We start from the raw sequence: 22,646 nt of genomic DNA, 5'->3' as shown, positions 1-22,646 counted from the left end.
CTTCACGGTCGGAAAAATACGAGTTTCCTTGAACGCACCATAACAGTCCTCGTCCCTACGTCGCCACATTCACGGCGTTCCTTGGCTGCACACACAGCCCTGCATGCTGTTCTCTCTCCTCATTGGATAAAAACTGTAGGATACGATAAATGTTTTCTCCTCGGCTCAGAGCAGAGCAGAGGGACTGACAGACCCGTGTTTCAGACCAAACACTCTATGTAAGTGATTGCTGTCGGAAGATATAACTATTTAAGACTTATATTAACACAAATATATCACTTACTTCTGCTTTAAATAAAACTTGTGAAATATTATGATAATGGTGCTAAAAAAAAAATAAGTGCAGCCACTTTGATGGAGCTGAATTAATAGTAGCTTTATCTATATTTTAGTTTTATTTAATGGTGAGTTATTTCAAACATTAACATGTTCACCTGCCCAACATTTAAGACTATATGATTCGTTTACACATTTAGTTTGATTTGATTTGTTCTGAATGTATTCTTAGTTAGACCAACAGTGCAATACGTTTAAAGGGGGGGTGAGTGGAAGCACTGGGTGTCAGGTGTGACTGTTGAACAGTTAGGAGGGCTCCTTTTGCCTAGGGCCCCATGGAGGTCTGAACCGGCTCTGCGTTTTCTCTCTGTTGAGTCCCATCCACAGAAAACTTGTTCATGCTGTAAATGACACAAGTGGAAGTGAGTCAGTGAACACATCATTAACCTGCAGGGTTGTAAAACAAAAGAAGTGAAAACAGGATGTTCATTAATAAATAAGATATATACAGGTGCATCTAAATGTGCTCTTATATTATTATTATTAGGCTAATAATAAACAAATTTATTTCAAACAGTCGGCCAGCGTTGACAAAGGCAACATGAGATCACTTACATTCAGAAATCATTCAAGTGGTCAAATAAAAACAAATGCAGACAAAGAGGAAGATCAGATGATTAGTGAATAATAATTCAAGTAAAAACATTAAACATAGTGAATAACTGTTTCAGCTGCTTTTTGTTTTGTACAGAGGAAATTGTTTAAATGTTGCTGCTCCATTTCTGTGTTGATAAACCAAGAAACGTGTCGTCTTGTTTGTTTCTGACATTTATGAATGTGACGTTTGGTCAGAAGTCAGATCAGATTAATGAAGGAAAATACATCATTGTCCTTATTTCTGTGATCAGACCAAACTAATGTAACATTTCTGGAGTGTGCTCTCCACTTGTGGGAATGAACCTTTATTGTGGTGACGTCTGGAGTTGGACTTGACTGCCTCCCTGTGGTCAGAGTGAGGAACTGCAGAACCTTTTACTGTACAGATTTTTATTAAACAGAGTTATTGTTTGTTCTGAAAATCAACGAGTACAACTCAACAGGAACTTTCAACATTTATAAAATATAAAATCTGTTTCTGTTTTCTCAGACATTAGTTTTCCTTGTCAGTAACAGTGTCAGCTGTTTCCTGTAAACACACAGAGGGAGGAAACAGGCCCAGAGAAAGTGAAAGTATTTAGTTCAGACGCCATTTTAAGATGACAGAGGGAATAACGGTGACGCTGCGTTAGGTGAGTGTTAAACAACATTATTATTATTATTATTATTATTATTATTATTATTATTATTATTATTATTATTATTCACCGTTAAAGTCTGTGAGTGTCAGTCCCTGTGAAGTGTGGAGGGAAGAAGAGTCAGAGTGAACTTGTGAACTTGAATAGCTATGGGGAAAGTTAAGGGGACTTAAGTCAGACAGCTGAGCTCTGAATCCTCTGTTCACCTCTTAATGTAAGAAATGTGTGTTTGACCTTCAAAATAAAAGTTTAACACTGACCCAGAGAAGATAAAGAGTCTGAAACACAGTTGATCCCCATCAGACCAGGTTCTGATCAAAAACCAAAATAATAAGACACAAAACCTTTACTTTTTTAAAGACTTGTTATGTTCTCTGGAAAAGTGTTAAAGTTTTACACTCAACACAAAATGAAACACAGTTTTCACATTAAGAGGTGAAATAAACAGAGGATTCAGAGCTCAGCTGTTGAATTTAATTTCCCCTTAACTGCTGGATCTGAAGCTAAGTGTTGTCAGTGTTGTTCAGTGTTTCTGGTTTCCCTCTCAGACTGACTGAAGTCCTGAAGATGAGTGTTAATGTGGAGGAAGAGGAGGACGGACCAGAGTCTCCAGGATCCATCTGTCTGTCTCTGAAGAGTGACCGGTCCAAAGGAAATCCTCCACGCTTCAGTCCTGAACCTGGACCTGGATCCACTTGTCTATCTCTGAAGACTAACCGGTCCAATTCACCTCCTCCTGACTTCAGTCCTGGACCTGGAGCGTCAGACTCCCGGTAAGAGACCTGCTCCAGCCTCTTTACCAGTGTTGAGTGTGTTGAGGTCCTGCAGCTCATAGTGACTGTGAGTCAACAGGAACTGGTTCTTGTGGTTGATCAGTGTCTTCATACTAACTGCTCAGGGGCCTCATTTATCAAAGAGGGTGTAAAACTGCTACTAAATATTTGCGTACGGCGAAAAGACGAAAATGGCGTACACCCTAAATATTTACACCCTTTTCAGATCAATCAAACTGTGCGTACGCACAACTCTCCGCAATTAATCACACAGGACTCAAGAATGGTGCACACGTGAACACACCTCTTACTCCGCCCCCGGAACGCCTATATACAACTATATATGGTCAGCACGTGCATATTTAAGTAGCCATGTGCTCTCTGTGGCGCAGCAACTTTTGTGACAACAAAGTGACAACGGAGACAACGGGCGGAGGACGGGGGAAAGAAGCGGAACTTCTCCGAAAGCAGATACACGGGCAATAAATCAGTCAGAAAAATGATCTTGCATTTTAATAAGCTACAATAAAAACAAAAACCTCCCAAATCTCAAAAAAAGGGAGCAGAAAGAAGAAGAATCTTATGTAATCTGCCCCTTTATCCCAGAAAATCTTTTTTTTTTTTTTTTTTTACCTAGATGTTAAAACAATGTAGGAAGCAGGACGATAGTTACTATTACTTTGCACGCCTTTCCACTACACAGTTACAGCTCTACTGGACTCGGTTTAGGTCATTTTCCATTACAGCTGAGTCCTTCACAGTTCCTCCTCAGAGCCGCGTTGTCTCACTCTTTATTCTCTCCTCTCGTCAGCTCCAAACTCACGTGCACCTCGTTAACTCAGGTGACAGATTAATAACAGTCTAGGCTGCAGATCAGTGTGCGCTGCTGCCGATGTGTTTTTAAACTTGGATGGTTTGATCCTTGTCGGACGTCACACACAGCCTAATCAAAAAAGCAAAATCCACAATCCGCTCTGTTTATCAATTAACATAGAGCCTAGTGTTATAGAGCGGGTTGGATTGCCAGCATCAACTGTCAACCACTACCACAATTACTTCAAAAAATCCTACTGTGCTCTTCTAAATGTACTCCGCTCCTCTCTCCCTCTCACACTGCAGTTCTCTGACTCAGCAACGGTGTCGCCAATTCCTCCTGTTCCTCAAAAAAGGCGTACGCCAGGGTCAAAATGGGTGTAAATGTCTGCACTTTTCCCCGTCAGGTTTTGGCTTGATAGATCCCAAATTTGGCGGAGAAAAGTGCGTACGCACAAAACGAGGGGAAAATGGCGTAAAAAAAGGTGTATCCACAATGATAAATGAGGCCCCAGGTCTCTTCATGTTTCTTCTGAACTGATCTGATGAAAGAACATCTGGACTTGTTCCTCCTCCATGTTCTTCCTGCAGCTGATCAACATGAGCTTTAAAGACGTGGCTGATTCCAGGTGGTTTGGTGAATGTTGATGAGCTGGTTTCTAACAGAGTTTACAGCAGTTTGCAGGATCATTTTACAGCCTGAATGATGAGTTTCACATGTCAGAGCTTCACTGTAGACACTGTCTGAGCAGCAGCTTCTGGATTTGTTCACACAGATGATGTCTAATGAGTCAGGAAACAAGATTCTTCAGTGAAGGGACTAAATGCAGTAAATGGAGTCAGTGAAGGTTGAAGCCTGAGTCAGAGAGAAACCAGGAACCAGATCCATCAGACAGATCAGAGATGTGGAGCTGAGACTGTGACATGTTGTTGATCCAGAAATGTCTTGACAGGAGGAAGAGGAGTGGTGTCTCTGACGTCCTGAAGGATCATGGACAAAGACCCAGAACCAGAGGTGAGCTGCAGACAGCCAATCAGAGCAGCTGTGGACAAAGTGAGACTGAACATCTGTCTGCTGATGTGGTCATTAGTGAAACCAGGACCTGTTGTTTTCTCCAGAGTCATTGTTCCATCACACAGCACTGACATTTAAGATGATGATTCAAACCTTCTCTTTGTTGTCTGTAGTTTTTCTGTAGCTGATGAAAATAATCTGACCAGATTGTCAGACTCTCTGTCTTCAGTCTGACTCTGTCTCTTGTCTCTCAGCAGATCGTGGTCTGCAGGAGGTTTTAGATCAACATAAGATCAGTCTGAGGAGCAGATGTGAACGAGTGACTGAAGGAACTGAGGCAACAGGAAGTGGAACAGGAAGTGGAACCCTCCTCAACAGGATCTACACTGAGCTCTACATCACAGAGGGACAGAGTGAAGAGGTTAATACCCAACATGAGGTGAGACAGCTGGAGACAACGTCCAAGAAGAAGACCCTCCATGAGACTACAATCAAGTGCAACGACATCTTTAAAGACTTACCTGTCCAACAGAGAGAGGATGTCTCTACGGTCTCACCTGTCCAACAGAGAGAGGACGTCTCTACGGTCTCACCTGTCCAACAGAGAGAGGACGTCTCTACGGTCTCACCTGTCCAACAGAGAGAGGACGTCTCTAAGGTCTCACCTGTCCAACAGAGAGAGGACGTCTCTACGGTCTCACCTGTCCAACAGAGAGAGGACGTCTCTACGGTCTCACCTGTCCAACAGAGAGAGGACGTCTCTAGGGTCTCACCTGTCCAACAGAGAGAGGACGTCTCTACGGTCTCACCTGTCCAACAGAGAGAGGACGTCTCTACGGTCTCACCTGTCCAACAGAGAGAGGACGTCTCTACGGTCTCACCTGTCCAACAGAGAGAGGACGTCTCTAAGGTCTCACCTGTCCAACAGAGAGAGGACGTCTCTAGGGTCTCACCTGTCCAACAGAGAGAGGACGTCTCTACGGTCTCACCTGTCCAACAGAGAGAGGACGTCTCTACGGTCTCACCTGTCCAACAGAGAGAGGACGTCTCTACGGTCTCACCTGTCCAACAGAGAGAGGACGTCTCTACGGTCTCACCTGTCCAACAGAGAGAGGACGTCTCTACGGTCTCACCTGTCCAACAGAGAGAGGACGTCTCTAAGGTCTCACCTGTCCAACAGAGAGAGGACGTCTCTAGGGTCTCACCTGTCCAACAGAGAGAGGACGTCTCTACGGTCTCACCTGTCCAACAGAGAGAGGACGTCTCTACGGTCTCACCTGTCCAACAGAGAGAGGACGTCTCTAAGGTCTCACCTGTCCAACAGAGAGAGGACGTCTCTATGGTCTCACCTGTCCAACAGAGAGAGGACGTCTCTACGGTCTCACCTGTCCAACAGAGAGAGGACGTCTCTACGTTCTCACCTGTCCAACAGAGAGAGGACGTCTCTACGGTCTCACCTGTCCAACAGAGACCCATCAGAGTGGTTCTGACCAACGGCGTCGCTGGCGTTGGAAAAACCTTCTCGGTGCAGAAGTTCACTCTGGACTGGGCCGAGGGCTTGGAGAACCAAGATGTCAGTCTGCTGGTTCTGCTTTCGTTCAGGGAGCTGAACCTGATCAGAGATCAGCGGTTGAGTCTTCTCAGGCTGCTCCATGTTTTCCATCCAACATTACAGAAGGTCACAGCAGAGCAGCTGGCTGTCTGTAAACTTCTCTTCATCTTTGACGGCCTGGATGAAAGCCGACTGTCACTGGACTTCAACAACAGGGAGGTTGTGTCTGATGTCACACAGACGTCATCAGTCAACGTGCTGCTGACAAACCTCATCCAGGGGAATCTGCTTCCCTCGGCTCTGGTCTGGATCACCTCCAGACCTGCAGCAGCCAATCAGATCCCTCCTACATGTGTCGACAGGGTAACAGAGGTCCGAGGCTTCACTGACGCCCAGATGGAGGAGTACTTCAGGAGGAGGTCCAGTGATGAAGATCTGTCCAGAAGAATCATCTCACACATCAAGACGTCCAGGACCCTCCACATCATGTGTCAAGTCCCAGTCTTCTGCTGGATCAGTGCTACAGTTCTGGAGCACATGTTGACCACAGACCAGAGAGGAGAGCTGCCCAAGACCACGACGGACCTGTTCTCACACTTCCTGCTGGTCCAGACAAAGAGGAAGAAGAACAAGTACGGTGAAGGACATGAGACGAGTCCACAGGAGCTGACGGAGGCCGACAGGGAAGTTCTTCTGAAGCTGGGGAGGCTGGCGTTGGAACAGCTGGAGAAAGGAAACATCATGTTCTACCAAGAAGACCTGGAGCAGTGTGGTCTGGATGTCACAGAGGCCTTGGTGAACTCAGGACTCTGTACTGAGATCTTCAAAAGAGAGAGTGTGATCTTCCAGAAAACAGTCTACTGCTTTGTTCATCTGAGTGTTCAGGAGTTTCTGGCTGCAGTCTACATGTTCCACTGTTTCACCAACAGGAACACACAGGTCCTCAAGAAGTTCCTGGGAAAACAAGTCAAGGAACAGTACAGTGACTTGTCTTCAGAAGAAGAAGAAGAAGAAGAAGAAGAAGAAGAAGAAGAAGAAGAAGAAGAAGAAGAAGAAGAAGAAGAAGAAGAAGATTTAACCCTGGATGACTTCCTGCAGATAGCCATGCAGAAATCCCTCCGCAGTAGAAACGGTCACCTGGACCTGTTTGTTCGCTTCCTTCATGGCCTCTCTCTGGAGTCCAACCAGAGGCTGTTAGGAGGTCTGCTGGGTCAGACAGACAACAGTCCAGGAACCATCCAGAGAACCATCAACAACCTGAAGGAGATGGGGAGTGATGGCAGTGTTGGCAGGTATGAAATTGATGGTATAGAACAAATTGGTTACACTGATAAAATTTCTCCTGACAGAAGCATCAACATCTTCCACTGTCTGACGGAGATGAAGGACCAGTCAGTTCATCAGGAGATCCAACAGTTCCTGAAGTCAGAGAACAGATCAGAGAAGGAACTCTCTGAGATCCAGTGTTCAGCTCTGGCCTACATGCTGCAGATGTCAGAGCAGGTTCTGGACGAGTTGGACCTGAAGAAGTACAACACATCAGGTCAGGGACGACGGAGACTGATCCCAGCTGTGAGGAACTGCAGGAAGGCTAAGTGAGTCCAGACATGATCAATAACACACACACACACACACACACACACACACACACACACACACACACACACACACACACACACACACACACACACACACACACACACAGTCTCAGGTCAGTTGTGTTTTTTCTCCAGATGTTTTAACACTGTGAGTATTAGAGCCATTTTGTATATGACACATAAGGTGATACATAATTTACATGTGTTGGATTTATCCTTTATATACCGTATTTGAGGTTATAAGAGTGCCTATTAGTTAATAACAGCTGCTCTCTTCTTATTGGCTGAGACGTGCGTAACGTGATGTATGCGTAATTTGGTTCAGTTATGATTATGGAGGCGAGGAGAGCACACTAGTTTTTGACCGTGCTGTCGTGCTAATTGTGCTAATGATTATTGCCTGATTTTGGATTGCTACACAGTTTTTTATTATTTGTTGTAACTTGAAGAAAGGTTTCAATAAACCCCTAAAAACTGCCAGAGTTTTTGTGGCAGAAGACACGCGTCAACTACATGCTTGCGCTCCATAATTTTAGTGTGTGTTTAAAAAGTAAAAAGAGACGGAGCCACACTTACATTAGTCAAAAACTACGCTCGTTGAGATAACGACGCATACGGACGGATACCTCTATAGGAGAAGAAGAGGAATATAAAAGAACATAGAACAAGCCAGGTGCACGTTCTGGATGTGGATAAGCCACGGAGTGAGTAACGGGGATCACGGCACAGCTGCCGAACGGGAGCCGGCGGCAGGTGAGCCTGAAGCCGTCACGCAATTAAGCCGCGGTGGCTAACTCTTAGAGCACACTTGAAGTTAAACTCTTGGACCTTTCCGCGGAAATATTGTAGAAGAGTGAGAAGCTGTCGTCAAGCAAGCAAGAGGACAGTTTGTGTGCATTAAAGTTAATTAAGAGTGCATCCGTAAATAATGGAAGTTGCGGCGGACAGCCAGAAGAGGACGCCAAAGCCCACGGCAAAGGCTGTACAAGAAAAATTGAACAGGCTTAAGAGTGAAAGAAAAGGCAAGTTGTCTCAGATTACTCGCAAAAGGAATGATATTGATGTCCTAAAGAAAGACAGAGCTAATGTGGAAATCATTAAAGAAGAAGCACTGTTTATTTTTGGCAAGTTCTATGGACAATTTAAAGAGATTAATACTGCGTTATTACCTCTTCTTGAGGATGAAGATCTGAAAGAGGACCAGGTGAACTGGTTTATGCCCAAATGTGTGGAAATTGAGAACTTTGTTCAAGAAACAGAGGATTGGATCGATAGGATAGAGAATTATCCTGAAGAAGAAAAGAACAGTTATGACAGCGACGATGATATACAGCCAAGTGACAGCATCTCTGAGGTTATCAGTCGTGCATCCAAAGGGAGAAAAAATGGCTCAGTGGCAAGTCGCTCATCACAGGTGTCCACCACAAGTTCTGCTCGCCTAAAGTTGGAGGCAGAACGTGAAGAACTGCGAGCACGAGCTGCCTTCTTAAATAAAAAACAAGATATTGAGATGGAGGAGGTACGCTTAAAGGCGCGCAAGGAACAGTTGGATATAGACGCCAAGATCGCTGCATCAAATGCAAAGATAAAGGTTTACGCAGATTATGAAGATGGTCAAGACGGAATGAATGAATATTATGAATCAGAGCGCAGGCACAAAGCAGGCCGAAAGGACGCTTGTCAAGTTAAAGATGAAGATGAGGAGACACGTACACGAGTGAGTTACACTGCTCCTATGGTTGCGCTCCAGTCATCTCAGCCTGCTAATGTTCATCATACGGCTTCAGCACATGCACCTATAGCCACACAGAGACCAGCCTGGACTGCTAATGTTCATGCCAGGGCTTCAACTCATGGAGCAGCCAGTTCAACAGCACCTATAGGTCAATTGCAGCAAGCAGTCACATCTGATGGCATCTGTAAAATAATGCAGCATCAAAATGAGATAACAGAGATGTTGGTGAAGCATCAGCGCATGTCACAACTTCCAAGGAGAGATGTTCCAATATTCTACGGAGACCCGCTCAGCTATCACTCATTCATAAGGGCGTTTGAACAAGTGATAGAGAGGAAGACTGCTAGTCAACAGGACAGGTTGCTTTACCTGCAGCAGTTTACAAGTGGAGAACCTCGTGACCTTGTTCTTAGCTGTGAACATATGAGACCAGATGACGGTTACAACGAAGCAAGGAGGCTACTCCAACAGCACTACGGGGACGAGCTGAGAATAGCCACAGCTTTCATGAAGAAAGCTCTTCAACGGCCACAGATAAAAACAGAAGACAGGAAAGCTCTACATGCATATGCTTTGTTCCTCATAGGGTGTAGAAACACAATGAGTGACGTGGAGTTCATGGTTGAGATGGATAACCCCAGCAATATGAAGACTGTCATCTCAAAGCTACCCTTTAAGCTGAAAGAGCGGTGGAGGAACCAAGCATATGAGATCCAAACAAGATCAAGAAGAAGAGCCAGGTTCTCTGATGTAGTGGATTTTATCAACTGGCAGGCAGAGGTTATCAATGACCCGCTGTTTGGAGACATCTTGGACCTCAGCATAGAAGAAAAGGGGAAGCCCAAGACAAACATTAAGAGAAGTAACCCCAAGAGCAGCTTTGCTACAACTGTCTCTCCAGCTGGAGGACAGAGTGGTGCCCAACAGCTACAACAGAAGGAGCATGGTCCAGTCAAATCAGCCGATGCTTTTCAAGGTCCTTGCATGTACTGTAAAAAGAATCACGCACTGGAGGTCTGCGAGAAAATAAAAGAACAAACTCCTAAAGACAGAATCAGATTCCTAGCCACAAAGGGACTCTGCTTTGGCTGCCTCACACAAGGACATCTGAGTAAGAGTTGTCGTAAAAGGATGCAATGCAACGAATGTCCAGGAAACAGTGTTGTGCAAGTTAGTGAAAAATAGTAACTAGTTACAGTTACTAGTTACTTCATTTAAAAAGTAACTCAGTTAGTAACTGAGTTACTTAAACCAAAAAGTAATGCGTTACTGAGAAAGTAACTTTTTCGTTACTTTAAAACGTTTTTTTTTTTTCCCCAATGCTCCCACTAGGTTGACTGAATAGGCTTTATGCACAGCTCCCCTACTTCCTGAACTTAAACCAGCTCCTTTATTTCCTGTCTTGCATTATTGGACAAACTGATTAATCCAGGTGTGTCTGTGACTCTGACCTCAGTAATGGTCAGACACCTGGAATCAGGAGCAGTGGAGCTGTGCATAAAGCCTTTCCCCCTCTATCCGTCATTTCTGTAGACTGATGCTGATGAAAAAATGCTTGTTTTTATCTGTAAATTTTACCATCATCATCATCATGCTGCATGATGTCAGCAGCTACTGTACAGCAGCTTGACCTAACAGAACTGCAAAAAAAATCTTGAGGATACGTCTTGACCGAGTTACATTCAAGAACCTGTTTCAGTGACGGAAAGTAAATTCACTCCAGCGGTAATTTTTTTTATCGATCGATCAGCTGTGTTTACCCAGAGCGATCAGCTGTGTTTACCCAGAGCGATCAGCTGTGTTTAGCGTTTCAGGCGTCATAATCGGAGTCCGTCTGTCCGACCGGGTGGAGTGGGTACTTGTGTGTGCTTGCTGTTACTCGAGCTGTGTCCCATGGGCTGCAGGCTGCACTGGCACACCGCTGATCGGTCTCGGATGCTGCGTTAGCTGCGTTACCTTAGCTCGCCGTCATGCCCTGTCCTGAGGCAGCTGACGTGTGGCCGAAACCACCTTGCGTTTCATTCAACCGAACTGTAGTAACGCGCCACTTCACATTCTCAGTAACGGCAACGGCGTTGTAACGATGAGAAAAGTAATTAATTAGATTACTCGTTACTGAAAAATATAACGCCGTTAGTAACGCCGTTATACTCTAACGCCGTTATTACCAACACTGCCAGGAAAACACCCCAGCATTTTGCACGTCACAAAGGATGCTCCAGCCCTGCAAGAGAGGGATGAAAATAGGAACACAGAAGTTACTGGGGAGGTAACCAGTGCTTTTGTAGAAGCAGAGCATGAAAGCAGAGGACATACTGGGGCAGGTAATAAAGAAGCTATTCTCCCCATAGTACCAGTGAAGATAAAGTCTAAAAGAAGTGACAAGGTAATGCAGGTCTATGCATTTTTAGACCAAGGAAGCACGGCAACCTTCTGCACTGATGAAGTTATGCAGCAGCTTAACCTCCGAGGAAGAAAAGCAGAGCTTTTACTCACTACTATGGGAGCTGAGAAGAAGGTAAACACTCATGTCCTGTCAGATATGGAAGTGTGTGGCTTGGAAGAGGAGAATTACATAGACCTTCCACAGGTATTCACTCAACCAAGTATACCAGTGAAAAAAGACAACATTCCTCTGCAGAGAGACGTGGATCAGTGGCCTTACCTGCATGAAGTTCGCCTCTTGCACATTGAAGCAGAAGTTGGCCTGCTTATTGGCACTAATGTCTATAAAGCCATGGAGCCTCGGCAGATAATAAACAGTAGAGGTGACGGGCCCTATGCAGTAAGGACATCCCTTGGATGGGTTATCAACGGCCCACTCAGAGGCACTGCTGCGGATAACCAAGACATTGTGAGTCACTCAGTCAATCGCATTTCTGTGTCCAATGTGGAAAACCTACTGACTCAGCTGTACAATGCAGACTTCCCAGAGAGAGGATACGACGACAAGTCAGAGATGTCACAGGAAGACCATCAGTTCCTCGACTCAGTCAAAAGATCCACACAGCTAGTCGATGGTCACTATTGTATCGGATTACCACTGAAAGACAAAGAAATAAAAATGCCGGACAACAGATCTCTAGCCGAGCAGCGCCTCACAAGCCTCAAGAGGAAGTTGCACAGGAATCCTGACTTCTACGAGGAGTACAACCGATTTATGACAGAGTTGGTAAACAAGGGATACACCACCAAATCCCAGAAGAGGAACTACACCGTGATGATGGGAGACTTTGGTTCATTCCTCATCACGGAGTTTACCATCCCAAAAAGAGGAAATTAAGAATTGTCTTCGATTGTACTGCATCATATCAGGGAGTATCACTGAACAACAAACTCCTTCAAGGCCCTGACCTCACGAACACTCTTGTAGGTGTTCTGACAAGGTTCAGGAAGGATACGGTGGGCATGATGGCAGACATTGACTCCATGTTTTACCAGGTGAAGGTACCTAAGGAGGATTCAGATCTGCTGCGTTTCTTATGGTGGCCGGACGGCGACCGGAGCTCAGAGGCAGCAGATTACAGAATGTGTGTGCACCTGTTCGGAGCAGCATCCTCCCCCAGCTGCGCCTCATATGCACTAAGGAGGACAGCTGAAGATGGAAAGACATGGGCAGCGCCTGAAGCAGTTGAGACAATCTTAAACAATTTTTACGTGGACATTGTCTGAGCTCAGTGTCATCAGATGAGCACGCTGTTGCGCTCGCTAAGAACTTGAGAACACTATGCCTCAGTGGAGGATTTCACTTGAGCAAGTGGACAAGCAACTCCAGATCACTGCTAATGTCGATTCCAGAAGAAGACAGAGCTTCAGGAATTAAAGATCTCGATCTGAATAATGACCAGCTACCCACAGAGAGGGCGCTAGGCGTCCACTGGTGCACAAACTCTGAGTAAGTTCAAGATCGAAGTACAGCAAAAACCATGTACTAGAAGAGGAATCTTGTCAGTCGTGGGCTCAGCTTTCGATCCTCTGGGATTCCTGGCACCTTTCGTCCTTCCCGCCAAGCTGCTTCTGAGGGAACTCTGCAAAGAGAAAAAAGCATGGGACGACGAAGTGTCAGAAGAACAAACAAAGAAATGGAAAAAGTGGCTGTCAGATTTACAAAAGTTGTCATCTTTTTGTGTTAGCAGGTGCATCAAACCTGCAGGATTCGGCGTCATCAAAACAGCACAACTGCACCACTTTTCTGACGCCAGCAACGACGGCTATGGTACAGTATCTTATCTCCTGCTGACTAACGAAAAGGACCAGAAGCTCACCTCATTCATGATCGGGAAGTCAAGAGTGGCACCACTCAAACTGGTCACCATTCCCAGGATGGAGTTGACAGCGGCTGTTATAGCTGTGAAGATGGATAAGATGCTTCAGTGTGAGCTGCAGCTACAGCTGAAAGCTACAAAGCCATCTCAGTGGAAGTACGTGAGCACAGCAGACAACCCTGCAGATCAGGCTTCGAGAGGGTTAAGTGCTGAGAGTCTGCTGCAGAGCAAGGACTGGATACAGGGGCCGGAGTTCCTGCTAAGACCTGAGGATGAATGGCCTGAACGCCCAGACCAGCCCATTCACTTAGAAGAAGACGATGCAGAGGTCAAAAGGTCAGCTCAAGTGTCTCTGGTACAAACAGAGGAAAAATTGGATACAATGGTTCAGTTTGTACATCACTTCTCAAGCTGGTATAAACTCAAGAAAGCGACAGCTTGGCTGATACGCCTAAAGGAAATCCTGCTCAACATGAAGCAGAAAAGAAAAGAGCTTCAAGAAACAATACGGAAACACGAAAACAACACATCTAAGGCAGAGTCTTTGCTCCAGCAAGAGATGCTCAAATACAAGCAAAGTTTTGAAAAACAAGTGCTCACCACTGAAGATCTCGCCACGGCGGAGACGGAGTTAATTCGCCTATGTCAGAGAGGAAAATATGCAGAGGAGCTTAAAGCCCTGCTGGATGGAAAGGATCATGTCAGAAAAGATAGTCATATCTTTAAGTTGGATCCCTATTTGAAAGATGGAGTGCTAAGAGTAGGAGGATGGCTAGGCCGATCTGCGATGCCGTTGGATGCCAGACACCCGGCTATCCTGCACAAAGACGATTGGATCGCCAAACTCATCCTCCGTCACATACATGAAGCGACAGGACACTCAGGGAGAAATTACATTCTTGCCAGACTGAGGCAGAAGTTCTGGATACCAAAGGCCTGCTCAGCGATACAAAAAATTATTTCAGAGTGTAACACATGCAGAAGACTACATGCTAGGGCAGGTGAACAAAAAATGGCAAATTTGCCAGAAGATCGGTTGTTGCCAGATAAACCACCCTTCACAAACACCGGCGTGGATTTCTTCGGCCCATTTGAGGTCAGTCGAGGTCGGAGCAAGGTGAAGAGATATGGTGTGCTTTTCACATGTTTAACCAGTAGAGCAGTTCACATAGAGGTAGCACACTCCCTTGACACCAGCTCATGTATTAATGCACTACGTCGCTTTCTAAGCAGAAGAGGACAAGTGTCTGTTCTCCGGTCTGACAACGGCACTAATTTTGTCGGTGCTGAGAGAGAGTTGAAGGAGTCTTTAAAAGACCTGGACCAGCCTAAGATCCGAGAATCAATGCTGAGAAGAGGAGTTAAATGGATATTTAACACGCCTGCCGCGTCCCACCACGGAGGTGTCTGGGAACGCCAAATAAGAACAGTCAGGAAAGTCCTAAATTCCCTGTTGAAACAACAGACGTTGGATGATGAGGGTCTACAGACACTCTTGTGTGAAGTGGAGAGTATCATCAACGACAGACCCATAACAACAACCTCGAACGACCCCAATGATCTGGAGGCTTTGACCCCAAATCATTTGCTGGTGATGAGAACACAGCCAAATATTCCTCCAGGTGTCTTCTCCAAGGATGACCTCTATGCGCGTCGCTGCTGGAGGCAAATCCAATATATGGCAGATTTATTCTGGCGTAGGTGGACACAAGAGTACCTACCTCTTTTACAAGAAAGACAAAAATGGAGCACAACAAGGAGGAATTTCAGCTTGGGAGACGTCGTCCTCATTGTGGACTCCTCCGCGCCACGGAATTCCTGGCTGATAGGGAAAATTGTCAAGATCATGCCGGACTCAAAGGGGACGGTCCGCAGCGTCTGTGTTCAGACGAAGACAAGCACGTTAGAGAGACCCATCACCAAGATATGTCTTTTGGAGGAGGCATCATGAAGACTAAAAGAGACTGAATAAGACAAGGACATTTATTTGCTTTGAATAAAGACATTTATTGACCTTGAATCATATGTAAAAAAAAAAATTAAAAAAAGGGGGATTTATTGTTAGACAATGGCTCTCTGTGTTTGTGTTTGGTAATTGATATGTTGTTAACCTAACAATTAGGGGCAGGTTATATTAGAGCCATTTTGTATATGACACATAAGGTGATACATAATTTACATGTGTTGGATTTATCCTTTATATACCGTATTTGAGGTTATAAGAGTGCCTATTAGTTAATAACAGCTGCTCTCTTCTTATTGGCTGAGACGTGCGTAACGTGATGTATGCGTAATTTGGTTCAGTTATGATTATGGAGGCGAGGAGAGCACACTAGTTTTTGACCGTGCTGTCGTGCTAATTGTGCTAATGATTATTGCCTGATTTTGGATTGCTACACAGTTTTTTATTATTTGTTGTAACTTGAAGAAAGGTTTCAATAAACCCTCGTGAGAAAGAAGAACTGTGGAGTTTTTGTGGCAGAAGACACGCGTCAACTACATGCTTGCGCTCCATAATTTTAGTGTGTGTTTAAAAAGTAAAAAGAGACGGAGCCACACTTACAGTGAGTTTTAAACATGCAGATGTTTCAGTTTGAGCTTCAAGCTGAAGATTAAAGTCCAACAAAGATGGACATTAACAATGTGCAGGTCTGACAGAGTGATGAGGGTCAGGGCTGGGTATTGATCACCGATCACCTGAATCCATCTGATCTCTGATTCACTTTGATTCCTGATTCAACATCATGATTGTGTTTTAGATTTCAGTCCCAACTCCAGTTTGACTTGGACATGAATGAGACGCTCAGAGAACTGATGCTGTAAATTGTTGCATTATTAAAACCATGAATGTTGACATGATGAATGGAGCCAAAGCAGTTCCATTAATGCACTTTCTATTGAACATGAGCAACAGTGGAGTCGTCATGGCAACAGATAGCAGATGCAGCAGCAGCAGCAGCTCCACTGTGTGTCAACAGTCACAGCTGCTTCTTCACATCCTGCACATAGATCTGCTTCCATTCAGCTCCACACAGTTTCTACCTGACTGGACACTTGTTACCTTGGAGTCTAGAGGCTGCTGTGTGTGTGCTGCTAGTGTTGTGTGTTTGTGTACGCTAACACACCTGCTGGTTCAGTTGTGGCTGGTTGTGAAGCCGAAGCAGCTGCAGCTCCAGTGTAACAGACTGACTGTGTCATGTTTGTGTGTCCATCATCAGCACAGACACACAAACTGTCAGAAGAGTGAAGGACGATCAAAGCAGCTTCTCTCTCTTTTTACTCATCAACCAGCTCAGTCACTGTGCAGCCGCCAGCTCTCACACACTTTTAAGGTGGAATGTTTTCTTGTGTGCTGCTCAGTGACCCATGGAAATCAATCAGTCCACCTTAAATGTCACCATGACAACCTGCAGCGTGTCCTTAGTGTGGATTAGATCTGTGCAGGACACACACTTTAGTGGTCAGATCTTCTGCTGCTAAAGATGTTTCTACATTTCACCTTGATTTTCTTTGACTTCATTTCCTGATTTGGAGAAAATCAGTGTGTGTGAGCGTTGTTCAGGTGACACCTGCAGCTCTACACCTGAGCTCACCTGACCACATCTACCTGTGTCGGCCGCAGGAGCCTGGATTAAACATCCATCTGGGCTTTGATGAATGGATGTTGGAGGATTCAAGAGGAGGTGGATCTGAATCTGAATGGGTTTTTCCAGCCCAGCCCTGATGAGGATTATTGTTTCATGTCCAACACAAAGAGAGAAGATGAACTGAACCAGAGTGTGAAGAGCACATGTTGATCACATGATGACATGTTGTGTGTGTTTAGTACAAATTGTCTGATTTTACTCTCACACATTTTGTTTCTTCTCTAATCACAGACTTGTTGGTTGTGGACTCTCAGAGATTCACTGTGAAGTCGTTGCCTCAGCTCTGAAGTCCAGCCCCTCCCACCTGACACACCTGGACCTGAGTGAGAACTACCTGGATGATTCATCAGTGAAGCTTCTGCGTGCTGGACTGGAGAGTCCAAACTGTAGACTGGAGACTCTGAGGTGAGTTCACTGACTGGAGCTGTTGTAGTTGTTTGAAGCTTCAGCTTCTCATTGGTTCATACATGTCAGGATTTGTGTGTGAGGATTTTTCTCAAGAAGCTGAAGAGAGAAAACAGTTGAGATGAGTCCAGAGAGAAGAAGGTGAGAGCAGTCGTAGTGTTTGTGATTCAGAGCAGCAGAGAACGAGCTCAGCTTCTACAACTGTTGTTTTCAACTCAGACACTTGTTGTTGAAGCAACGTGCAGCACTGATCTGAGAGCAGATGTTGAGTTGTGGTCAGAAACACAGCAGCTGGTGGATGTTGTGGAGCTGACAGAACCATGGGAGGAAGCATGAGAGGAAGCAGCTGAGATCCACAGAGCTGGCAGCAGAGGCAGAGGAGGCTGGAAAGCTGCGCTCCAGTGGAGGCTGGCTGTAGGGAGCTGTTGGCAGCTAAAGTCTGCTCCCTGGTAGCTCAACCAAAGACGGTTTATAAACCAAGACCTTTCATGACGAGTCAGCTTCCTGTATGCATGTCACGTGGGTTTCTGCACGGCCACGCCCCTTTAGAGAGACCAGAGGCAGCTTGGAGTGTATTGATTCCTATGGGACAATTTAATGTGAACACCGATTATGGTCGGGCCTTTCTCCCCACGGTCACTGAAGCAAATTTTGGACTCATTTTTCACAAGCCACATCTCTTCTGAACAGTTTGACACCAAAATGGTAATTTTCAGACAGAGAGATCCGGAGAAAATCCACTTTGTTCAAGACCTGTCTCTACGACACACTCTCGCGAGATTTGGCACAGATCTCCTAGGCAACGTCAAACAAACGCCCGCGAACTCCCGTGAAAATGATTTAAATTATTTTTGGCATGCTAAATATTACTGTTAGTAGTGTAAATATTTAATGTTATCACAAGAAAATATAAATATCTCACTTTCATCTACCTACAAATTGTATAAATCCACACACACACGATCACAGACGAGGTGGTGACGGTTGGCCACGCCCACTTAGAGAGACAGGAAGTGAAACCATTTCATATCATTGGAGCAGCCGTTCATGGAGTATCTTTCCATTTATTGAATATCTTTGGCTCAACTGGCTGGGAGAGGCTGGAGTGTGAAGCAGGAAGTGAAGAGCACGGCACACACTGCAGCCACTTCCTGTCAATGACTGTGAATGCTGAGAATCAAGGTGAGACAGGTGAGAGCAGAGCTGCTAGTGTTGGTCTTGTTGCTGCTGACATGAAGCAGCTGCAGAGGCTCAGCTGGTTTGTTTGGAGGCTCACCAAGATGGGCTGAAGGTTGTTGCTTCATGTGGCGGCTCAGGCTCAGAGTGTTGACTCAGTGCTTGGCTGAGGGCAGGAGTCAGAAGCAGCTCAAAGTGACAGCTGAGCTTCTTGAACGTGGGCTTGTGTGAGCTGTTGAACACAGTCAGTGTGTTAGCAGAGCAGAGCAGCAGCACCAGTGTTGTTTTCGTTAACGATGACGATGACAAAATTATTTCGTTGACGCCCCTTTTTTTCATGACGATAACGAGACGGTGACGAGATGAACATGGCTCTCTGATGACGAAAACATGACGAGACGAGATATGACCACTAAATTCCATATTGTGGATTGTCATTACTCTAAGCTTCACACGATTTAGCAACGGCTCCATCAAAAATAGAACGACGCTGCTGAGACGAGCCGCGGTGCGCCCGCCGCCCGGTGCTTCTGATCAGAGTGGAGTGCAGGTGCAGGTAGTGATCAGCTGCTCCGGTGACCGCGGTAGATGTTGTTTTCTTATTTTTAATTCCAAACGCTTTCTTTGGCAATATATAGACAATGTATGTCATGCCAATAAAGCCATTTGAATTGAATTGAATTGAGTCTATCAATCAATCAATCAATCAATTTGTTTATTTCGGGCATGTCAATTTAAATCATCATCATCACACTTCATCATCTTCGTTCAAATAATACAATACAATGGAAGTGTCGTTACTCTCTTATTCCAGTGCTCTAATCACATGGCCGAAAGGGAAAAGCGGGAGAAGCAAAAGCTTATCTAGTCCCGCCCCCATTACCCACAGAATAAGAATATTTGTCATACATAAGTCTCTACAAGTCTCTGAGAAATGTGGCTGCTCAACATGAGTTTGTATGGATGGAGCCACAGGTGGAGCTGACAGGTGAAGAGGCGGAGTCACTGCGTCTGTGTTGAAGCAGCAGCAGCTTCTCATGAATATTAATGAGCTGTTTTCTCTCTGTCACTGTTTAACCTGCTTCCTGTTGCTTCAGCTGTTGGACTTTGATTTTCTAAACTTGTTCTTTCTGAAGCTTCTTCAGCTCTGAACAGATGATGAGACACTGAACGCTGTCAACAAGGAGCTTTGTCCTCAACTCACTGCTTTTATTCTTTATTCAGATTGAAGTGGTGCAGTTTGTCAGAGATCAGCTGTTCTTCTCTGGTCTCAGCTCTGAAGTCTAACCCCTCCCACCTGAGACACCTGAGACACCTGAACCTGGGTGGAAACAAGCTGCAGGATTCAGTAGTGAAGGATCTGAGTGGTTTTCTGGAGAGTCCAGACTGGAGACTGGAGACTCTGAGGTCAGTTCACTGACTGTTACTGTTGTAGATCTTAGATCTTTGATCCACAACTGAACCTGATTGATCTTCACTCAGAACTTGAATCACTGACTTTGATTGAATTGATTAATGACATTTGAAATAGTGGTTGTTGAATATTTGCAGTTGTTGTTGTGTGAGAATGATTCTTCAGTTTTCAATGAATTTATCTTCTTCTTTTATTCTTTATTCAGATTGTATGGCTGCAGTTTGTCAGAGATCAGCTGTTCTTCTCTGGTCTCAGCTCTGAAGTCCAACCCCTCCCACCTGAGACACCTGAGACACCTGAACCTGGGCTGGAACGACCTGCAGGATTCAGGAGTGAAGGATCTGAGTGGTTTTCTGGAGAGTCCAGACTGTAGACTGGAGACTCTGAGGTCAGTTCACTGACTGTTGTATCTGATCCACCTACAGTGGATTAAAGTGAACTTATAAAAATGTTCTTTCTTCTGAAAACATTAAATAGAAATAGATTATTTTCTGTGTTTCTATATTTAGATTTAATGCATCTTGAGCAGGACATGTCCTCAAAACAAAAAACTCTTCTTCTAAATAATCTGTGACAAATGATGTAAAATGAGTCCAGAAACACAGAGTTGTATTAATTCCTCATTTGAGTCCAGATTTATTTTCCTCTTTATTCAGATTTTTATCAAAAATCAAAGTGACACCACTTGACACTGGGATTCTTAAGACTTAAGATTCCTTTATTTGTCCCACAGTGGGGGATTCATCACGTCATTGACCCCTGTGCTGTTAGTTTATTGATTTAACCCTGATACCAGTTGATCAATAAAGTTATTGATGATAATATTAATAACAGAGAAGAAGAAAAATACAAAGTTAGTGACATGAAATGGAACAAATATAAATCTGTCTAAAAGAATCAGAATCTCTAAATCAGAGAGTTGTAGTCAGTGTTTAGTCCAACAGGACTGATTATTGATAAAGACACATCTGGTTATTGATCAGGACACATCTGACCAGTTATCAATGAATTTATCTTCTTCTTTTATTCTTTATTCAGATTGGTGGGCTGCAGTTTGTCAGAGATCAGCTGTTCTTCTCTGGTCTCAGCTCTGAAGTCCAACCCCTCCCACCTGAGACACCTGGACCTGAGCTTCAACAACCTGCAGGATTCAGGAGTGAAGGATCTGAGTGGTTTTCTGGAGAGTCCAGACTGTAGACTGGAGACTCTGGGGTCAGTTCACTGACTGTTACTGTTGTAGATCTTAGATCTTTGATCCACAACTGAACCTGATTGATCTTCACTCAGAACTTGAATCATTGACTTTGATTGAATTGATTAATGACATTTGAAATAGTGGTTGTTGAATATTTGCAGTTGTTGTTGTGTGAGAATGATTCTTCAGTTTCAGCTCATTTCACTCAGTGGTCATGAATAATGTCTGTTCACTTCAGTTCAACCTTCACACACACTCGTATTTCTCTCAGTCAGACGACTCATGTTTTCTAGAAACTCTGGAGAAAATGTCCAGTATCAGCTCATCAACTCACTTCATCTCTATCACAACAATGTGCACAAGATCCTCACAACTCATGTTTGGACAAAGACACTGAAATTCACCTGTTGAAGAAAAAACTCTTCTTTCTGATCATCAGTGAATTAATCTTCTTCTTTTATTCTTTATTCAGATTGTTCCACTGCAGGTTGTCAGAGATCAGCTGTTCTTCTCTGGTCTCAGCTCTGAAGTCCAACCCCTCCCACCTGAGAGAACTGAACCTGGGTCAGAACCACCTGCAGTCTTCAGACGTGAAGGATCTGGATGATCTTGTGAAGAGTCCAGACTGTAGACTGGAGACTGTGAGGTCAGTAGGGGGGCGGAGTCAGTCTGTGCTGCTTTCAGCACTATTGAACTAAAGTCAGTGAGACAATAACAGAGACAACAGTCAGCCAATCAGAGCAGAGAGACAACAGTCAGCCAATCAGAGCAGAGAGAGACGATCACTGATCCATCACCTCTGTCCTCTGCTTCTCTTCTCAGATGGATGCCTTCCCTCCCTCACTGACCTGAAAGCAGCTCCACTGTCTCTCTCAGAGTCCAGTCCACCATCCTCCCTGTGTGTTCTGGACCTGACAGAGATCATCACTGTCTCTGGACTCATCTGATCCTCTACACACTCTCTGCTCCCCCTCCTCTTCCTCCTTCCTCCTCTTCTTCGTCGTCGTCCTCCTCCTCCTCCTCCTCCTCCTCCTCCTCCTCCTCCTCCTGTTTCCTTCTTCATCCATTCTGATCAGTCAGCTCCATCTTGTGGTGTGGTGAAGAACTGCAGCTCATTTCCGTTTCCACATTATTGAGTTTCTAAACATGATGGAGGTTCAGATCAGGTTGCTATGACAACAGTTAACACATTAATGTAAGCAGCATGTTCGTAAACACTGTTTATTTTGTATAATGATCAATGATGTATATTTTATATGTAGTTTTTTCTGGCTCTAATGTGACTCTGGCCTCTCAGGGAGCAGAGGAGAGAGAGGTGGCAACAGCACGAGCAAAACCCTGTTTACTGAACATGAAGCAACAAAAACACGTTTATCTAAACAATTAAAGGAACCAAGAGATTTGTAATTTGTTTTCAAGTCATCTACATTTTGCTTTTGAGACGACAGTTTTTTTTTGCTTCAGTGAGTTTTTTTCTCTGTTAAATA

At 44.7% G+C, this 22,646-nt stretch overlaps 1 protein-coding gene across 1 annotated transcript; it reads left to right on the top strand.

Annotated features, from left to right (window-relative positions):
• Nucleotides 1–1,539: 1,539 nt before the first annotated feature.
• On the top strand, nucleotides 1,540–22,608 carry LOC310989420 (NACHT, LRR and PYD domains-containing protein 3-like). The gene is made up of 11 exons (XM_083976483.1): nucleotides 1,540–1,565; nucleotides 2,120–2,344; nucleotides 4,111–4,172; nucleotides 4,427–4,704; nucleotides 5,641–7,319; nucleotides 17,201–17,374; nucleotides 19,775–19,957; nucleotides 20,170–20,352; nucleotides 21,003–21,176; nucleotides 21,632–21,805; nucleotides 21,982–22,608. Exons 2-11 carry the CDS (start codon nucleotides 2,139–2,141, stop codon nucleotides 22,004–22,006), a joined length of 3,138 nt encoding a protein of 1,045 aa, XP_083832609.1. The 5' UTR covers nucleotides 1,540–1,565; nucleotides 2,120–2,138; the 3' UTR covers nucleotides 22,007–22,608.
• Nucleotides 22,609–22,646: the final 38 nt, after the last annotated feature.

The sequence above is a fragment of the Trachurus trachurus genome, assembly GCF_905171665.1.
Source record: "Trachurus trachurus genome assembly, chromosome: 8".
Classification (NCBI taxonomy): domain Eukaryota; kingdom Metazoa; phylum Chordata; class Actinopteri; order Carangiformes; family Carangidae; genus Trachurus; species Trachurus trachurus.
Note: the sequence above shows the minus strand (reverse complement) of the source record. Positions and strands in the feature narration are given on the sequence as shown.

Excerpts from the sequence above, each read along its gene's own strand:
- LOC310989420 (XM_083976483.1), top strand. The coding sequence starts at position 2,139 with ATGAGTGTTAATGTGGAGGAAGAGGAGGACGGACCAGAGTCTCCAGGA. Across the intron at positions 21,177-21,631 it reads TGTAGACTGGAGACTCTGGG|ATTGTTCCACTGCAGGTTGT; the intron begins GTCAGTTCACTG and ends TTCTTTATTCAG. Across the intron at positions 21,806-21,981 it reads TGTAGACTGGAGACTGTGAG|ATGGATGCCTTCCCTCCCTC; the intron begins GTCAGTAGGGGG and ends TTCTCTTCTCAG.